A 13,364-nucleotide genomic window follows, 5' to 3' on the forward strand; every position below is an offset into this window, starting at 1 on the left:
CTCACACAGACAGTTCAATGCAACAGTTGTTACCCGGGACTGCCGAGAGAAAAACAGGGTGGGGTAAGGGAGTTGTTCATTTTCCTTCCACTGAGGTCAGCCTTAAATAACTCTCCCACCTCCCTTGGAGGCTGAGACAAGATAATAAGGACAAAAATGTCAGAGCAAAGCACGGGGCCCCTCTATTTACAGCAAAGGCCAAATCGCTAACCAACAGATCGGAGCTTGCTTTCTAAACACCGATAAGCGGCAACTTTGAATTAACAGCCCCGGTTCCTCTGCTGCTGTAAATCAGCCTGACCCCGACTGCCCGCAGCACCCCAGCGCCTGCCCCCGGCCAGGGGCTCCCTGGCAAGAGGAGGGGGCTGCAGCAGCGGGCTCACCCCTCCCAGCTCCCAGAGATCCCTGTGCCTGGCACCAAACCCCCCCTGCCTCCCCCTCCCCAGCCCCCTAACACTAACAAGCCTTATCTGTAGGATTTACACCTCCTTGTCTAGCAACCCATAGGCAAGCCTACGGAGCGGTTACCAGTGTGCATCCAAATCCCTAAAGCAGTTCTAAGCGCTCAAAACAATCCACTTACCCAGTGATAATTAATGATATCAGACCCGGGAGGCCACGTGCCCTGGCAGGGGAGATCAGAGCGCTCTGCAGCGGGGGCTGGCAGACCGCGAGCAGGGAGGGCTCAGAGGACCCCTCTGCAGGTCCGTGGCAGCCCCCAGCCCTGGCAGACTATCCCGGGAGCGAGGGGCAGCCGGCGATCGTGCCAGGGAGATGGATGTCTGGGAGCAGCTGCTGCTTGCAAGAGCAATGGTGGGTTGGGTTTGATTGCTGCCACGTGCCACGTTCGGAAAGGCCCTTCGGCACAGAGCTGGGCCACTCGGTGAAACACCAGTTCCCGCAGTGCTGACGCTGTGGGCGTGAGGGGAAAGGAGGAAGAAATCACAGCTCCTGTCTCAGGTCTGGAGGTAGCTGGAGTGCTCAAGCCCGGAGCATGCGGTGAAGGTGAAGGAACGAGTGGCACCTGCAGGTGGCAAGCCACATGTCCTGGAGAAAAGTGGGGCATCAGGGCAGCGTTAGCCAAAATCTCCAAGACCACTCTAACAGCAAAACAGGGGCTTTAAAAGTAAAGTTTATTCTTGAAGACGGGGTCTCAAAGCTTCATATTTAAACTCAGCAGAAAGTGCAGTGCAAGGATGAGTTGTCCTCAATGACCTCGTATAGCATCGCTTGCAGCCCCCAATTTTATCGTCAGGGAAACCACTGTAGATGTCCGTGGTGCGCCCACAGCTGTGGAGATAAGCGGTGGCAGAAAGCACAGGAGCATGTGACGACATGATCATTTATTTTCAATCCATGAGACCACTTTGCAGTAGGGGACAAATCCAGTCTGAGCCAGCAAAAAACATGCATTCATTTTTTGGCGTTTCTCTCTCTACTCCCTTGCTGCCTTGGCTGGTTACTACACCCATCACTTTCTGCTATGTCTGCTGCTCTCTGGTGGCCTGCCCGTGCTTTCCACCGCCAAGGACCAGGTCGTTTTCTTCTCTATTTTACCGAAGGCTTCTCCAGGTCATCCATGCCTTTGCTTTCCAAGTGGAGCCTGTGATGCCACCTGCTGTGGAAGCCATGGTGGTGGCACCATGAAACTTTAGTGCCTACAGTTGTGCACACCGGAGAAAACTCCCTGATGGACTCCATGGCCCCTCTCATGGTTGTTTGCTGAGGATCAGGTCAAGATACTCTTCGGTTGTTCTCATGGACTTCCACGACACGAAGAAGGACAGATGCGGCATCAGTGTGTATTTTTGGATTGGTGCTGATCAGGCTGCTTTTCCAGCGCTTCTCCACTCTGGAAGTTATTTGTTACTTTTGTTGTTCATTGCTTGCCCTCTAGCAGAGTGTCGTCACCTCTTCTAATGTTTCTCTATCTATGCCAAGGATTACTTTTGGGCCATTAATAGCCACAGATTTAATCTTCTGCTCATTGATAAACAAACTAATTTGTTCGGCTACATCTGCTAATAGCTGTGTTTAGGAACTATTAGCAGCTCTTAGGTGCTATTTTCTCCTCTACCTTCTCAAAAATATGTGGCCGGTAATATTTTAATGGGGTTAAAAGGAGCATACCTGTTTTTTTCCATCTATATTTATAACCTCGCTATGCTTTTCCCAAGGCGGATGGGAAAGATTTTTGGGAGTTTTACTCTGGAGATCATTAAATTTGGTCTATTTTGCTTGGGTAGCTGTACTTGTGTAGAGGCTTGAGCCTGCAGAGGCCAGGGGGGCCTGAGTAAGGTGCAGCCAAACCACTTCGCTGGTTCCACAGTCCCTGGTGAGCTGGGCTGGCCAAGGGTCAGCATTTCCCTATCAAGAGACACAATGTGCTGAGGAGGGGTGGCCAGAGGGTTTGGGTCGCAGGCGGCCATTCTCAGAGCTACAGCACTCCTGGGAAACTCCCTTGTACTCTGATGAAAGCCAGTGGCTCTTCAGAGTTGCTCACTGGAACATCTTCTAGCAGTGAGCTGCATCTCCAGAGGTGTGGACATCCTCCTGACCTTCCCCGCTGTTAGCAGCTAACACAGTGGTGGCGGAAACCTATGGACCAGACCTGGCTGGTTACACTGGGCTTTGGGTTACACCCTCCATTTTATGAATCAACACTGTGCTCAAAGTGGCAAGATAATGTCCTGGGCTTGGAAAAGCCTGGAAAATTGTGAAATCTGCAGGTGACTCCCCTGGGCCTGGTGGCCAGCAGTGTGATGGGAATGGCTCACATGCCCTGCACCCGGGCGGCTGCCTGGATTAGTTTATAGAAGCACCAGAGATTACTCGTATCCCAGTGAGTGGCCCCTTCTCTGCTTGCACAATGCCCCTTTTGAAGCAGGGGCATCTCTCATTGTGTGGCTCCAGATAAGCCACGGAGCCTCACCCTTCGCTACAGCAGCCCCCTCTCCTCGCTGAGCCCTTGGCGGCTGTCCCACCTGCCACGCATCTCTGCCAGCATTGCAGGATTTGGTTGCAAGCATTCTCATGGCGAAGCACCATCCTTGGTGCCAGGCTCACCTTCACCCTGCCCGCTGGTGGGGCAGTGGCACGCTGCTGCTCCACGGGTGCTTGGACACACCAACGGGAGCACAGCTGCTGGAAACCACATGGAAACAAGGAGCACTGAGGATGCTGGCTTCCCCTTTTCATGCCATGCCGCCAGCTACTGCTGCACCCCACATGGGGAGTGGGGCAAAACCTGGGGTGGCAACCACTGTGCCCCACGGGGGTCCCCATTTCCCCATCCTGAGCGAAAAGCTACAACTCTGTAGCTCAAATGGCCCATGTGCTTGAATGCATTGTCCCAGCTACACATCCCCAGCTACCAGTGACCATACTGGGGCACCTCCCAGGGCTGGGCCACCCCCAAAAGCTGCTCTTGGGGGTGCAGACCCCCACGGGTGCCTCAGGGCTGTGTTTTGGCAGGCTGCTGGCACAGCACAGGGGTGCATTGGCAGACGCCGTCTCCTCTGGGGCTGTTTGTTTCACAAGGCACCAAATTCACCCTGTGGGGAAAAGGAGGCACCGGTCACCGCTCGCTGCTCTGCTTCTGGGGCAATGCTCAGTCGGGGCAGGCAGAGCAGCCCCAGCGGTGGCTCTGAGGCTGAAGAGCAGTGGCGGGGATGTGGGTGGCATTTTGGAGTCCCTCGGTGCTCTCCGAGAACTCACTCGCCTCCAGACCTGACCTGTGCTGTCAGTAAAACTTGCACAAACTTGTAATTGTTAACTGGTTCCCCTGTAGTGGGCTTGTGATTTTTTCAGGACAGGGTTCGAAAATGCTAGACATCTACAGTAGTAAAGATTTTATTGTGCTGGCAACGGACTGTAAAACTTGATTACATGACACCGAGGATTGCCTAAACCTCATTCCCACTGATGCAACTGCTTGGGGTTGGGGGGATGTGAGTGAGGGAGGTGGCTTCAAGTCACGTCCGGAGGTGGCTTAGCACGAAGGGCAGGAGCCAGGGGCAGCCCACTCCCACCCAGCCACTCCCACCCTTTGGCACCCTCAACATGGAGCTGAGGATCTGGTGGGGTCACGGGAGGCACGCATAGCTGAAAGGATAGATGAGTGTTTGGGCCATCGCTGCCTAATCACATGAAAATCATGGGGAAGCCCAACCTGGAAGGAGTGAGATGAGATTCTTCTGTGGAAAAAGCTTTTCTGTTGAGAAGCAGGCTCCCCCGTTGGCCCCTTCTCTCAGTTTACTGCTGACATGGGAGTTTTCCCCCTAAGACAAAACTTTCCACAGTTTATATCCATTTTATACCCATTTATATCACTGCTAGTATTTTTCAAATTCCAAAGGACCATTTATGGTAAGAAAATAGAGTTTCCAATAAATAATCAAAGTGATCATATTTTGGAAGCGGGGAAAAAAATCATAGTAGGAAACTGTTGCAAAAAATGTTGGTCTGTGCTGAACTTTGAGCCGGTGTGATATCTTTTTTCCTTCCAATAAATCTTCTGGCTTATTTCTGCACACAGACTACGGCGAGCCAAGAGGGATTCCTGAACGCTTGGGTACAGCCAGCCCTTCCCCTGCTGGGGCATGCTGCTGAAATGCCATGAGGAGCTTTTAGGAGCTACATCCAGGATTTGATTAGCCAAAAGTAAGACAATCAACAGACTAATAATGTAGCACTTCCAACACAAAATAAAAAAGCTTTTTTTTTGCTGCATCTGTGGGATAAGCCCTGGGGAAGGGGGAAGCCCAGCATGGAAGCTACCCAGAAGGGAGACAGTAGATGGAGGAGCTTCCTTACAAAGTCCCACCATCAATAAAACGTGAGTTTGGGTGAGCTCAGGTAACATTCAAAAGCGCAAGAAGGAAAACCCTAAATGGCAGATCTCAGTGTGTGATCAGCCTGGGGAACACCCTGCACCGGAGCCGTTCCAAGGTGACCACTGGACTGAGGTCCATCAGCCCTCAGGCAGTTGGTGACCTCGGGACAAACACCTGCTAAGGGGAGCTGCAGGGTAATTCTGCAAGGCGATCCCCTCATGTGAGATGCCGGCCGGCGGTCCCTGCTCTGGAGGAAACGTGGGTGGCACAAGGCTGCTGCTCCTGGCTTTGACGACCTACTTCAGCTGGGGTAAAATGCCAGGTTTTATCCTGTGTAGCTGCTAGTTCCCCATCTGCTCCAGTAGAAAGAAGGTCTGAGTAAATGAATTCCTTATACTCATATTTTGCTGAAAACTGAGACTATCTTCTCGGGTACACCACTAGGTCATTGAAGTACACCCATTATCGGTTTTGAGGGGGAGGGAGACAGAGGTAGTGTTACGCATTGTGCAGAAATGCTATTAACTGTAGTTGAGCATCACAACTTGGATTTATTGGCAGGAGACCGAAAGGGGTACATGGCAGGGGATGTAACCGATAACCTTGTCTCGCATCAACGTGAGCGACTCAGTCCCCTCCCCGCACCCTCAGCAGAGCTTTAGCACTTCTCAGTGAGCCTTTTTGCAATCACTGTCATTTAGCAAACATGTAATTTACACTCGGGGTATATGGGACTTCCTACCTCCTACATGCTGATGGATGGAATTGCTTTGGCTACTCAAAAAAACAAGGGTCTGGTGCGTGTCTCCAGGCATTCTGCTGATTTCGGTGAACTTCCTTCTGATTTATACTGTGCATGGGGAATTGGGCTTGTTCCACATTAAACAAGCAGCAGAGTTCAAACAGATGAAAGTGTCTCCTCGGTGGTGCTGAGCACTTGTAGTCTCAACATTTAGAGTGATGAGAAGTTGGAAGATCATCTCATCCCCAGCATTTAAAATGGCCTTTTTCAGACGGGAGAAAAAAGAAAAAAGTATACTTTAAGCAGAGAAAGGTACAAACATGCTGTTGGTGGCAGAAAAGCTGAACATGGAAGTATCCAAAAAATGGGGTAATGTTGTGAAAGAGGGTGAGCTGGGTCTGATGCCAAACGCAGTCCCATGAACACCAGTGGACCACCCTGGGCTATCATCTCCTATTAAAAGTGAAATTCCCAGTCAGGATGGAGAAAATCAGCTATGTCCTGGTTTTCAGTGGGATTTACTGGAAACATTTCTCAGTGTCAAAGACAAAATTTTGGGCAGAGCCCCAGAGAGAAGAGCTGAGGTGTTCAGAGCTCTCACTTGCAAATGGCAGAGGCTGAGTCTCTGCTTAGTCCCACCCAGGAATTCCAAGGGGCACCTGGCAGACAGAGGAGGAGACCTGCCTTTCAGTGGGCGAAGGGGCAAGGCTAGTTTTTTCCCCTACAAAATTTCTAATACTCTGCTCCCATGCTGAGCTAAAACGACCACCCAAGGTGTCCTGCAAAATGCAGATGTTGTTCCTCCCGCAGGCCAAGCTGCGGACGCGTGTGTCTCGCCGTGTGCCGCGTGGCCGGCGAGTGGGGCTGCAGGTAGCCTCAGCGCAATAATGTGTTTTCCTCCCTCTGCCACCTGACAGTAGCATGGTCTCACCGACAACTTGGTCCCATGGCTGCATACTTTCCAAGGTGATGTTAATCAAACAGATTAACATGTTTGCCTTTAATTTTACATTTTAGAAACAGCTGAGCCACCTCAATGCCAGCAGTGCCTATTGCCAGCATTAGTGTCAATAGTAATCATTGCAGCTGTAATAGCACCATTATCTCCTGCTAAAAGGGTCACTGATGGCTTCAGGGAAGCAAAAACAGGTAAGATGAAATGAGACGGAAACTGCAAACTGATGCTTCTATCTTAACTTGCACAAAGACCCGCTGGTGCTACGTAGAGGGAAATTAATGTGCACAAGCAGCAAAAATTTTGGCTGGAGTGTCATCAAGGAGGTGGGGCTCGCACTAGCCCTTGTGTCACTTGGGCTAATGTAAAGCATATAAATAAGGGAAAGAGAGAATGGCGATATTGCTACCAACCTAACAGTCTTCATCTCTCAGAGCAAACTTCTCCCCATCTCTTGCTGCCACTTCTCGGTAAGTCTGACTGTCACCCTTTTAGCTTCCACCTGTTTTGCAGAGCTGTTTCCTTAGGCTGATGTAGCTGGTGGTGACAAATGCTGGCTTGCTAGTCTGTGAAAATGAGGGTTCCTCAGGTCTTTGAGCACATTGTGCTGTTTTGGGACCATCACCATATGGAACAGCCCCTTTTGACTTGGCAGAGAGGGTTTTTCCTCTGGAGGTGTCTGCTGATCTCGGCTCTGCTGGGTGGTATGCTACAGGGCTCGGTGGGATGGCTTTTCCAGTCTAGTTTGACCTTTTGGGGGAAGTCAGCAGGGAGGCCAGGACTGATGTGAAGATGTGGATGGAGATGGACTTCTGGTTATAGTAATTTGTCATTTACTGTGACTTGTAAACCCTGATGCAGGAAGCTCTCCTTCCCTCCCAAGCTAGGGCATCTTTAGAAGGTCCATCTGCTACTTTGGTCCCATTCTCATGCCAAAGGAGCCGAAGGACATAAGGTGCTTGGTGACAACATATTTCTCTTTCCTAGACCTCCCTGTGTTTCCTTTACCTCTTAATCCCAGGTCTCACCCTGCTCACCATGGCTCTCTGGATCCGATCGCTGCCTCTCCTGGCCCTTCTCACTCTTTCTGGCCCCGGGACCAGCCACGCGGCTGCCACCCAGCACCTCTGTGGCTCCCACTTGGTGGAGGCTCTCTACCTGGTGTGTGGAGAGAGGGGTTTCTTCTACTCCCCCAAAGCCCGCCGGGATGTTGAGCAGCCTCTAGGTAAGTAAGGCTGACTGCTATGTGATGTGACACATAGCAACCGCCTATCTTTGACAGTGACACCAGGAATGTCCTTGATGGGGAATGCCGGGAATACCTTTAACATACCAACAGCACCACATTGCCAATGAAAAGATCTTCAGGTTAAAAAGCCAGATGGGAGGGCAGGCAGGAAAGAGAATTTATGAGGCAAAAGGAATTGTGCCTGAAAGCTCAAACCTGTCTATTTCTTTGTGTGGCCGTTACACCAGCCAGGGAGTACTCATAGAAAACAAAGGTGGAAGGAACGCAAGAGGTTTCCTTCTGCCCCAAGACAGGATTAGTTGCCCCCATCCTATTCCCGACCCATGCTTATCTGGTACATTCATAAAAAACCTCCAGTGAGAAAGCTTCTTCTGCCTTCTGAAACTGCCTGTTCCCGTGCTTAACTGACCTTCTTTTTGAGTGTTTCTTCCTGATATCTAACCGGGACATCCCTTGCTATAAATTATCTCTTGTCTTCTCCTTAGTGGATGCAGGGAAAAGTCTACTCCTTTCTTCTTTATGGCTGCTTTTCAAAATATTTGAAGCCTGTTCTCATGCCTAATTTTAACCTGTTCTCAGCTAAATCCCCTCTACACCCTGCCACTACCTTCTTAGGTCATATTTTCTAGATGTCTGTCCACGCAAATTGTTCTGTACTTGGTCCATATCCTTACTGCTGATGCCTGGAGATGCACACAGGACCCCAGCTGAGGCCTTGCCGGTGCCAAGTAGAGCGAGCAAACTGGAAGAACGATATTGCGTGTTTTTCACACCATGTTCCTGTCTTCCCAGGTGGTTTGCCTTTTTCAAAGCAGCACTCCACTGTTTATTGACAGTGATCACTGTCTCCCTTGGATGTATTGACCTTTCCTTGGGTGGATCAGCAGTCCTTAAAGGAGTGCTACTGCAGTCAAACCCTCATCCTGGAGGCGCAACACAGTCTTCCTGCCTACCTTTAGCATCTTCCCCATTTTTTACTGTACAGCCTCCCATCTTTTCAGTATTTGTATAGTTTCAAAGGTAATTTTTAGTAGTAACGTTGCCCTTCAAGGGGCTCGCAGCCCCCACAGCTTTATATCACCTCTTATTTCATGGTGGTGAAATGCTGGTGGAGCTACCTTGGTTCCCCTTCTTAGGATTCCTGGACCACTGAGGAGCGTAGGAGCCAGGAGGCAGAAGGAGGTGGCAGTCCTGCCCGCACACCCTGTGGTGCTGTGCCACTGCCCCAGTCCAGCACTGTGTGCCTGCATGGCAGTGCAGGTGGGATGACGGTCCAGAGAGCTGCCCTTCAGCACTGTGTTTGTATCTAGATGGGGCCAGGACCTGTAACGCAGGGACAATGTCTCTCCTGGATGCGGGGACCTGCAGCTCCTCTCAGCTTTGGCTCCTCCATGAACCCAACGAGCACACCCTCTCTTCTGTCTTCCAAGCTACTAATGGAGACTGAATAGGTGCCAAAGAGACCCCAGCTAAATCCCAGTCATTTCAACCCTCTTGTTTCAAGACAGACCATTACTTAACCTCCCCTGACTACAATACACCTCTCCCATCATTTCTCTTTCCATCACACACTGGTTTCATGTGTATCCGATTCCTTCTCCTGCAGATGTAACCAGCCTTAGAGGTCTTCAGAAGGTGAAACCAGGTGATGCCATAGCAGAGGGCTGGCCATGATTTGTTTTGAATGGCCAGCTGGGCTGGTAGTCACTCCATTCTCCGACTATTTGTTTCTGAAGACCACCATGAATGGGTTGGAAGTTTTGTTATCCAAATTCCTTAAATGCTGTATGGAGTATTTCATTAGGGCCAACCAGTTTGAAAGTATCTAAGGACTTTCCACCTCTTTATCCAGGACTTTTGCCGGAGCCACCACTTTGTCACACAAACTTGTTGTGTTTACAGTCTGCTTACAGCTGGCTTGAAGAATGAAGACAAGTAAATCACAAAACATTGACTAGCTATTTCCTCTTCTACTTAATGTTGGACTAAATCTTTCCTAAATTTTCTTCCTAGCACACTAGCGTAATGATTTCTTGTTACTCCTGTGCCTCGTTCATTGCATCACACTTTGGGGGTTTGGGGATTTTGCATCTTGTGCTGTACTTTCATATTGCCCTAGAAACCACATCTCATTCTTGCTTTCCAGGCATTTTCTTTTTGTTGTTAAGGGCTCTTTTCTCCCTACAGGAAAAATCACTGTTTTATTTGCCATTTTCTATGTTTTCATTGGGCAACTAAAACCTAACAGTTCTGTCCACAAGTTTTTAAGTTCCCACCAGCAAATGAGACATTCTGTTGAGTTTTGCCTGTGTCCAAATACCCCAGTTTATTGTTCCTCCTAAAAACTTGTCCCCAGCTGTGAACACGGACACATATGAACATTTTTGCCATCAGCTCGAGGCTACATCCAGGCAGCCAACAGAAGCAGGGTGTTCAGGACCGGCTGGGAGATGCATCCAGCCCCAGGACCAGATCGTCCTTGCAATTCCATGGACTTCCCAGTTGTGTGCCCAGGCTTCCAGAAGAGTGGGTAACTGCCCGAGGGGGGCTGCAGTCCCAAGCAATTCATCTCTCTGGAGCAAACCAGCCCATTTTATCATCTTTCTTAGTAGCTGCTCACCCCAGGGAGCATGCAGGGTTTCTTTTCTCCACACACCTTCTGTAATAAAGCCCCTGTATCGCTTTGTCCCTCACACTGCTGATGTCCACTCGGCTTGGCTCCTTCTGAGCACCACAGGATTATTTTGGGAGAGGAAATACAGAGCCTGAAGGTACTACAAGCAGCATCAGCCCGGGGAACCCTTTGCAACTCCCTCCCCATTTCCCAGCCAACTCTGGCTTAAAAATCTGGTGTCTGAAAAGGGGGTGTCTGCCGGGCTCAGCAGCCAGGGCCGTTGCTGTGTGATGTCCCATGGCTTACCTTTTTCTCCCCTGGCAGTGAGCAGTCCCTTGCACGGTGAGGCCGGAGAGCTGCCCTTCCAGCAGGAGGAGTTTGAGAAGGTGAAGCGAGGGATCGTTGAGCAATGCTGCCACAACACGTGCTCCCTCTACCAACTGGAAAACTACTGCAACTAGCAGCAAGACCAGTGGCAGGGAGCTCGTGGGCCACGAGTAGAAACACGCACTTACACTACTGCACCTTCAAAGTGATTGAATAAATGTTGTGGATCTATTCAAAGGACTGTGTCCAGTCATGTGTCCACATCTTGGGGAAGGGGCAGTGATGTGTGCTTTAGGGTGTCCTCCATGCTTGGGTAAGGCGGTTTTAAAAGGTCCTGGAGCCATCCATCACTTCACACTACCCTTCTGCAATCCAAATGAAGTCCCTGGGAGGGAGGGAGGGAAAGAGGGAAGGAGGAGGATGGCACAGCACCAGAGTGGGTATGCAGAGCAGCCGGTACCCCCAGTATCCGGGGCACGAGGAGGAGAAGGCAGGGAGGACTGAATGAGATTTCTTTTTTCAGGGAAACATTACAGGGGAATATCTGTGGCAATGTCATGCTAATCAACTTCCTGCAGCTCACAGCCCAAATATAGCCAGGCAGCTGGGAGACCAAACTTCCTCAGCTGCGTAATGGAAACAGTTCAGATTAAGCAAAGAATTAAGTCACCTATTAATTGTGCCCAGAAAAATCGTGGATGACCGCCACGACCAATTTAGAAAGTGTGTCCAGTTCCCCCTTCTGCTTGTGGAGGCCCAGGCAGAGTCCCTGCTGTGGGATGTGCTTGTCGTTCACAAGTATTTGACAAGTCACGGGCAGAAAGTGGATTTGATCCAAAAGGAGTTTTGAATGTATTGGCCATGAGCTGGGCATCTCAGGGCAGCATCCCCGCTGCTGTTGCTGCAAACCCCTTCCAAATATCTGTCCCCAAAACTGCCGCTTTCTGGGAGGACAAGGTGCCACTGCAATGCCAGCTGGCTGGGTTGGCAGCGCGTGAAGGGAAGGCTCATGTCCCCTCTGCCGAGGGACTCCCGTGCCTGTGTGGTGGAAACCGTTCAGGAGGTCCCCATGGGGACCTGTACGTTGCTGTTGGCAGGTTTTGAAAGCTGGTCTGAGAGGAGGCTGTGGTTTTAACAGCCTCTTTTCCCAAACCAGAACTGACTGCCTCCAGCGGAGCCGTGCAGATGAAAGCTGCCATCTCATCCCTGCCAGGATGCATTGGGCCTGCTCCGATCATGAGCACAAAACTGGCAAAACCAACGCAGACTGAAGGGCTGGGAAAAGCAGCCAGAGGAGCTGCTGAGGAGACACAGCCATCAAATAGGAAATCAGGAAGCACCAGCGATTCCCCACAGTGACCTCCCCACGGGGTCCCTTGATGCATCCAAGAGCCTGTGACAGGAGCCTGTGACACCCTCCTGCAGGTGCCACACCAGTGTCGCCCTGCTGGTGTTGCTCCCCGCAACCACCCTTCCATCCCTCTCCATCAGCCCTTCCTCTGGGCCCTGCTGAATATTCCCAGCAGCAGCAGAGCTTGCAACTGTGACAGGCAGTCTTGGGCCAAAACCCTGTAGTTATGAAAGCATGGCAAGAGGTTTGCTGTTTCTGAGCTACTTGGCTCCTACCAAACCTCACAGCACATAGCCCCGGTGGTTTCTAAAGGGGAGTCCCTAGAAACAATTCTTCTGCCTGTCCTGGTGCCCATGAGAAGTGAAAACAGTAGATCTGTTGCTCATGGTAAGGCCACTGTCATATTCAGGCATGCAATGAAGTTCCAACAATCCCTCACATCCATCCGCTCCAAGGAAATGCCACCCTGATCCCAAAAGTAGAGTGCTGGGTCTGCTTGCATGGTCTGGAGGGAAAGCTCATCCAAGAGAAGTGCTGCCCTCCACAGCCAAAAACCCAAGACTTGTTGGAGTCACCTGGACTTGTCCTGCATCACCTAGGACCAAGATCTTGCACTCATCGTCAGGGGTCCACAGAAAGCAGGTGAGCAGAGGGGTCCTTCTGAGACAAGACGGAGACTTTCTAGTACAAATCTGAGATTTCCATCTGTAGCTACCTGACCAAATTGTACAGGTCCGCTGATGGGAAAGGTTGGAAGTACGACTACTGGAAGAGAAAGAGGTGGTGTAGGAGGAGCCTTGAGTAACTGAGTAACTACTGCCAGCCTGGTGCTAGCGCTTCTCCAAGTGATGCTGAGTGGTGATGGAAACAGCTGGAAGAAAAGGGACATAGCCACATCTGTGGAGATACCTCCGGCTTCTCCAGGAATGGGGCACATGTGTCATGCCAAGGACAGGCACAGACTGGAGCAGTCTAGAGCCATCATTTGTAATATCAGAGCTTCACCTTGCCTTGCAGAGAGAGCCTGCGTGTGTTCAGCACCAAAAGGACCAGCAGCCACTTGCTGTAACAGGGTGCGATTCCTGCATCCCCCCCCAGGACTGTTTATCTGCTGGCACTCCAGCCCCAGCAGCAATGCTCAGGCAAGGACAGCTCTTCGGAGATGCCCAGCTCATTTCCTGCTCTCTGCCATTGTTTGGTTTGCTCGTTTGTTTGTTTGCTTTTTCTGAATGCTCTCAATTAGGACTGGTTGGGAAATTCCAAATGCCACGTTTTTTGCTGGAAAATGTTG

At 50.7% G+C, this 13,364-nt stretch overlaps 1 protein-coding gene across 1 annotated transcript; it reads left to right on the forward strand.

Annotated features, from left to right (window-relative positions):
• Window positions 1–6,925: 6,925 nt before the first annotated feature.
• On the forward strand, window positions 6,926–10,889 carry INS (insulin). The gene is given in 3 exon segments (XM_027786574.2): window positions 6,926–7,002; window positions 7,552–7,757; window positions 10,720–10,889. Coding segments are annotated over 3 exon segments (420 nt in total). The 3' UTR covers window positions 10,857–10,889.
• The last annotated feature ends 2,475 nt before the right edge of the window (window positions 10,890–13,364 follow it).

This window comes from Falco peregrinus, chromosome 9 (genome assembly GCF_023634155.1).
Source record: "Falco peregrinus isolate bFalPer1 chromosome 9, bFalPer1.pri, whole genome shotgun sequence".
NCBI lineage: Eukaryota > Metazoa > Chordata > Aves > Falconiformes > Falconidae > Falco > Falco peregrinus.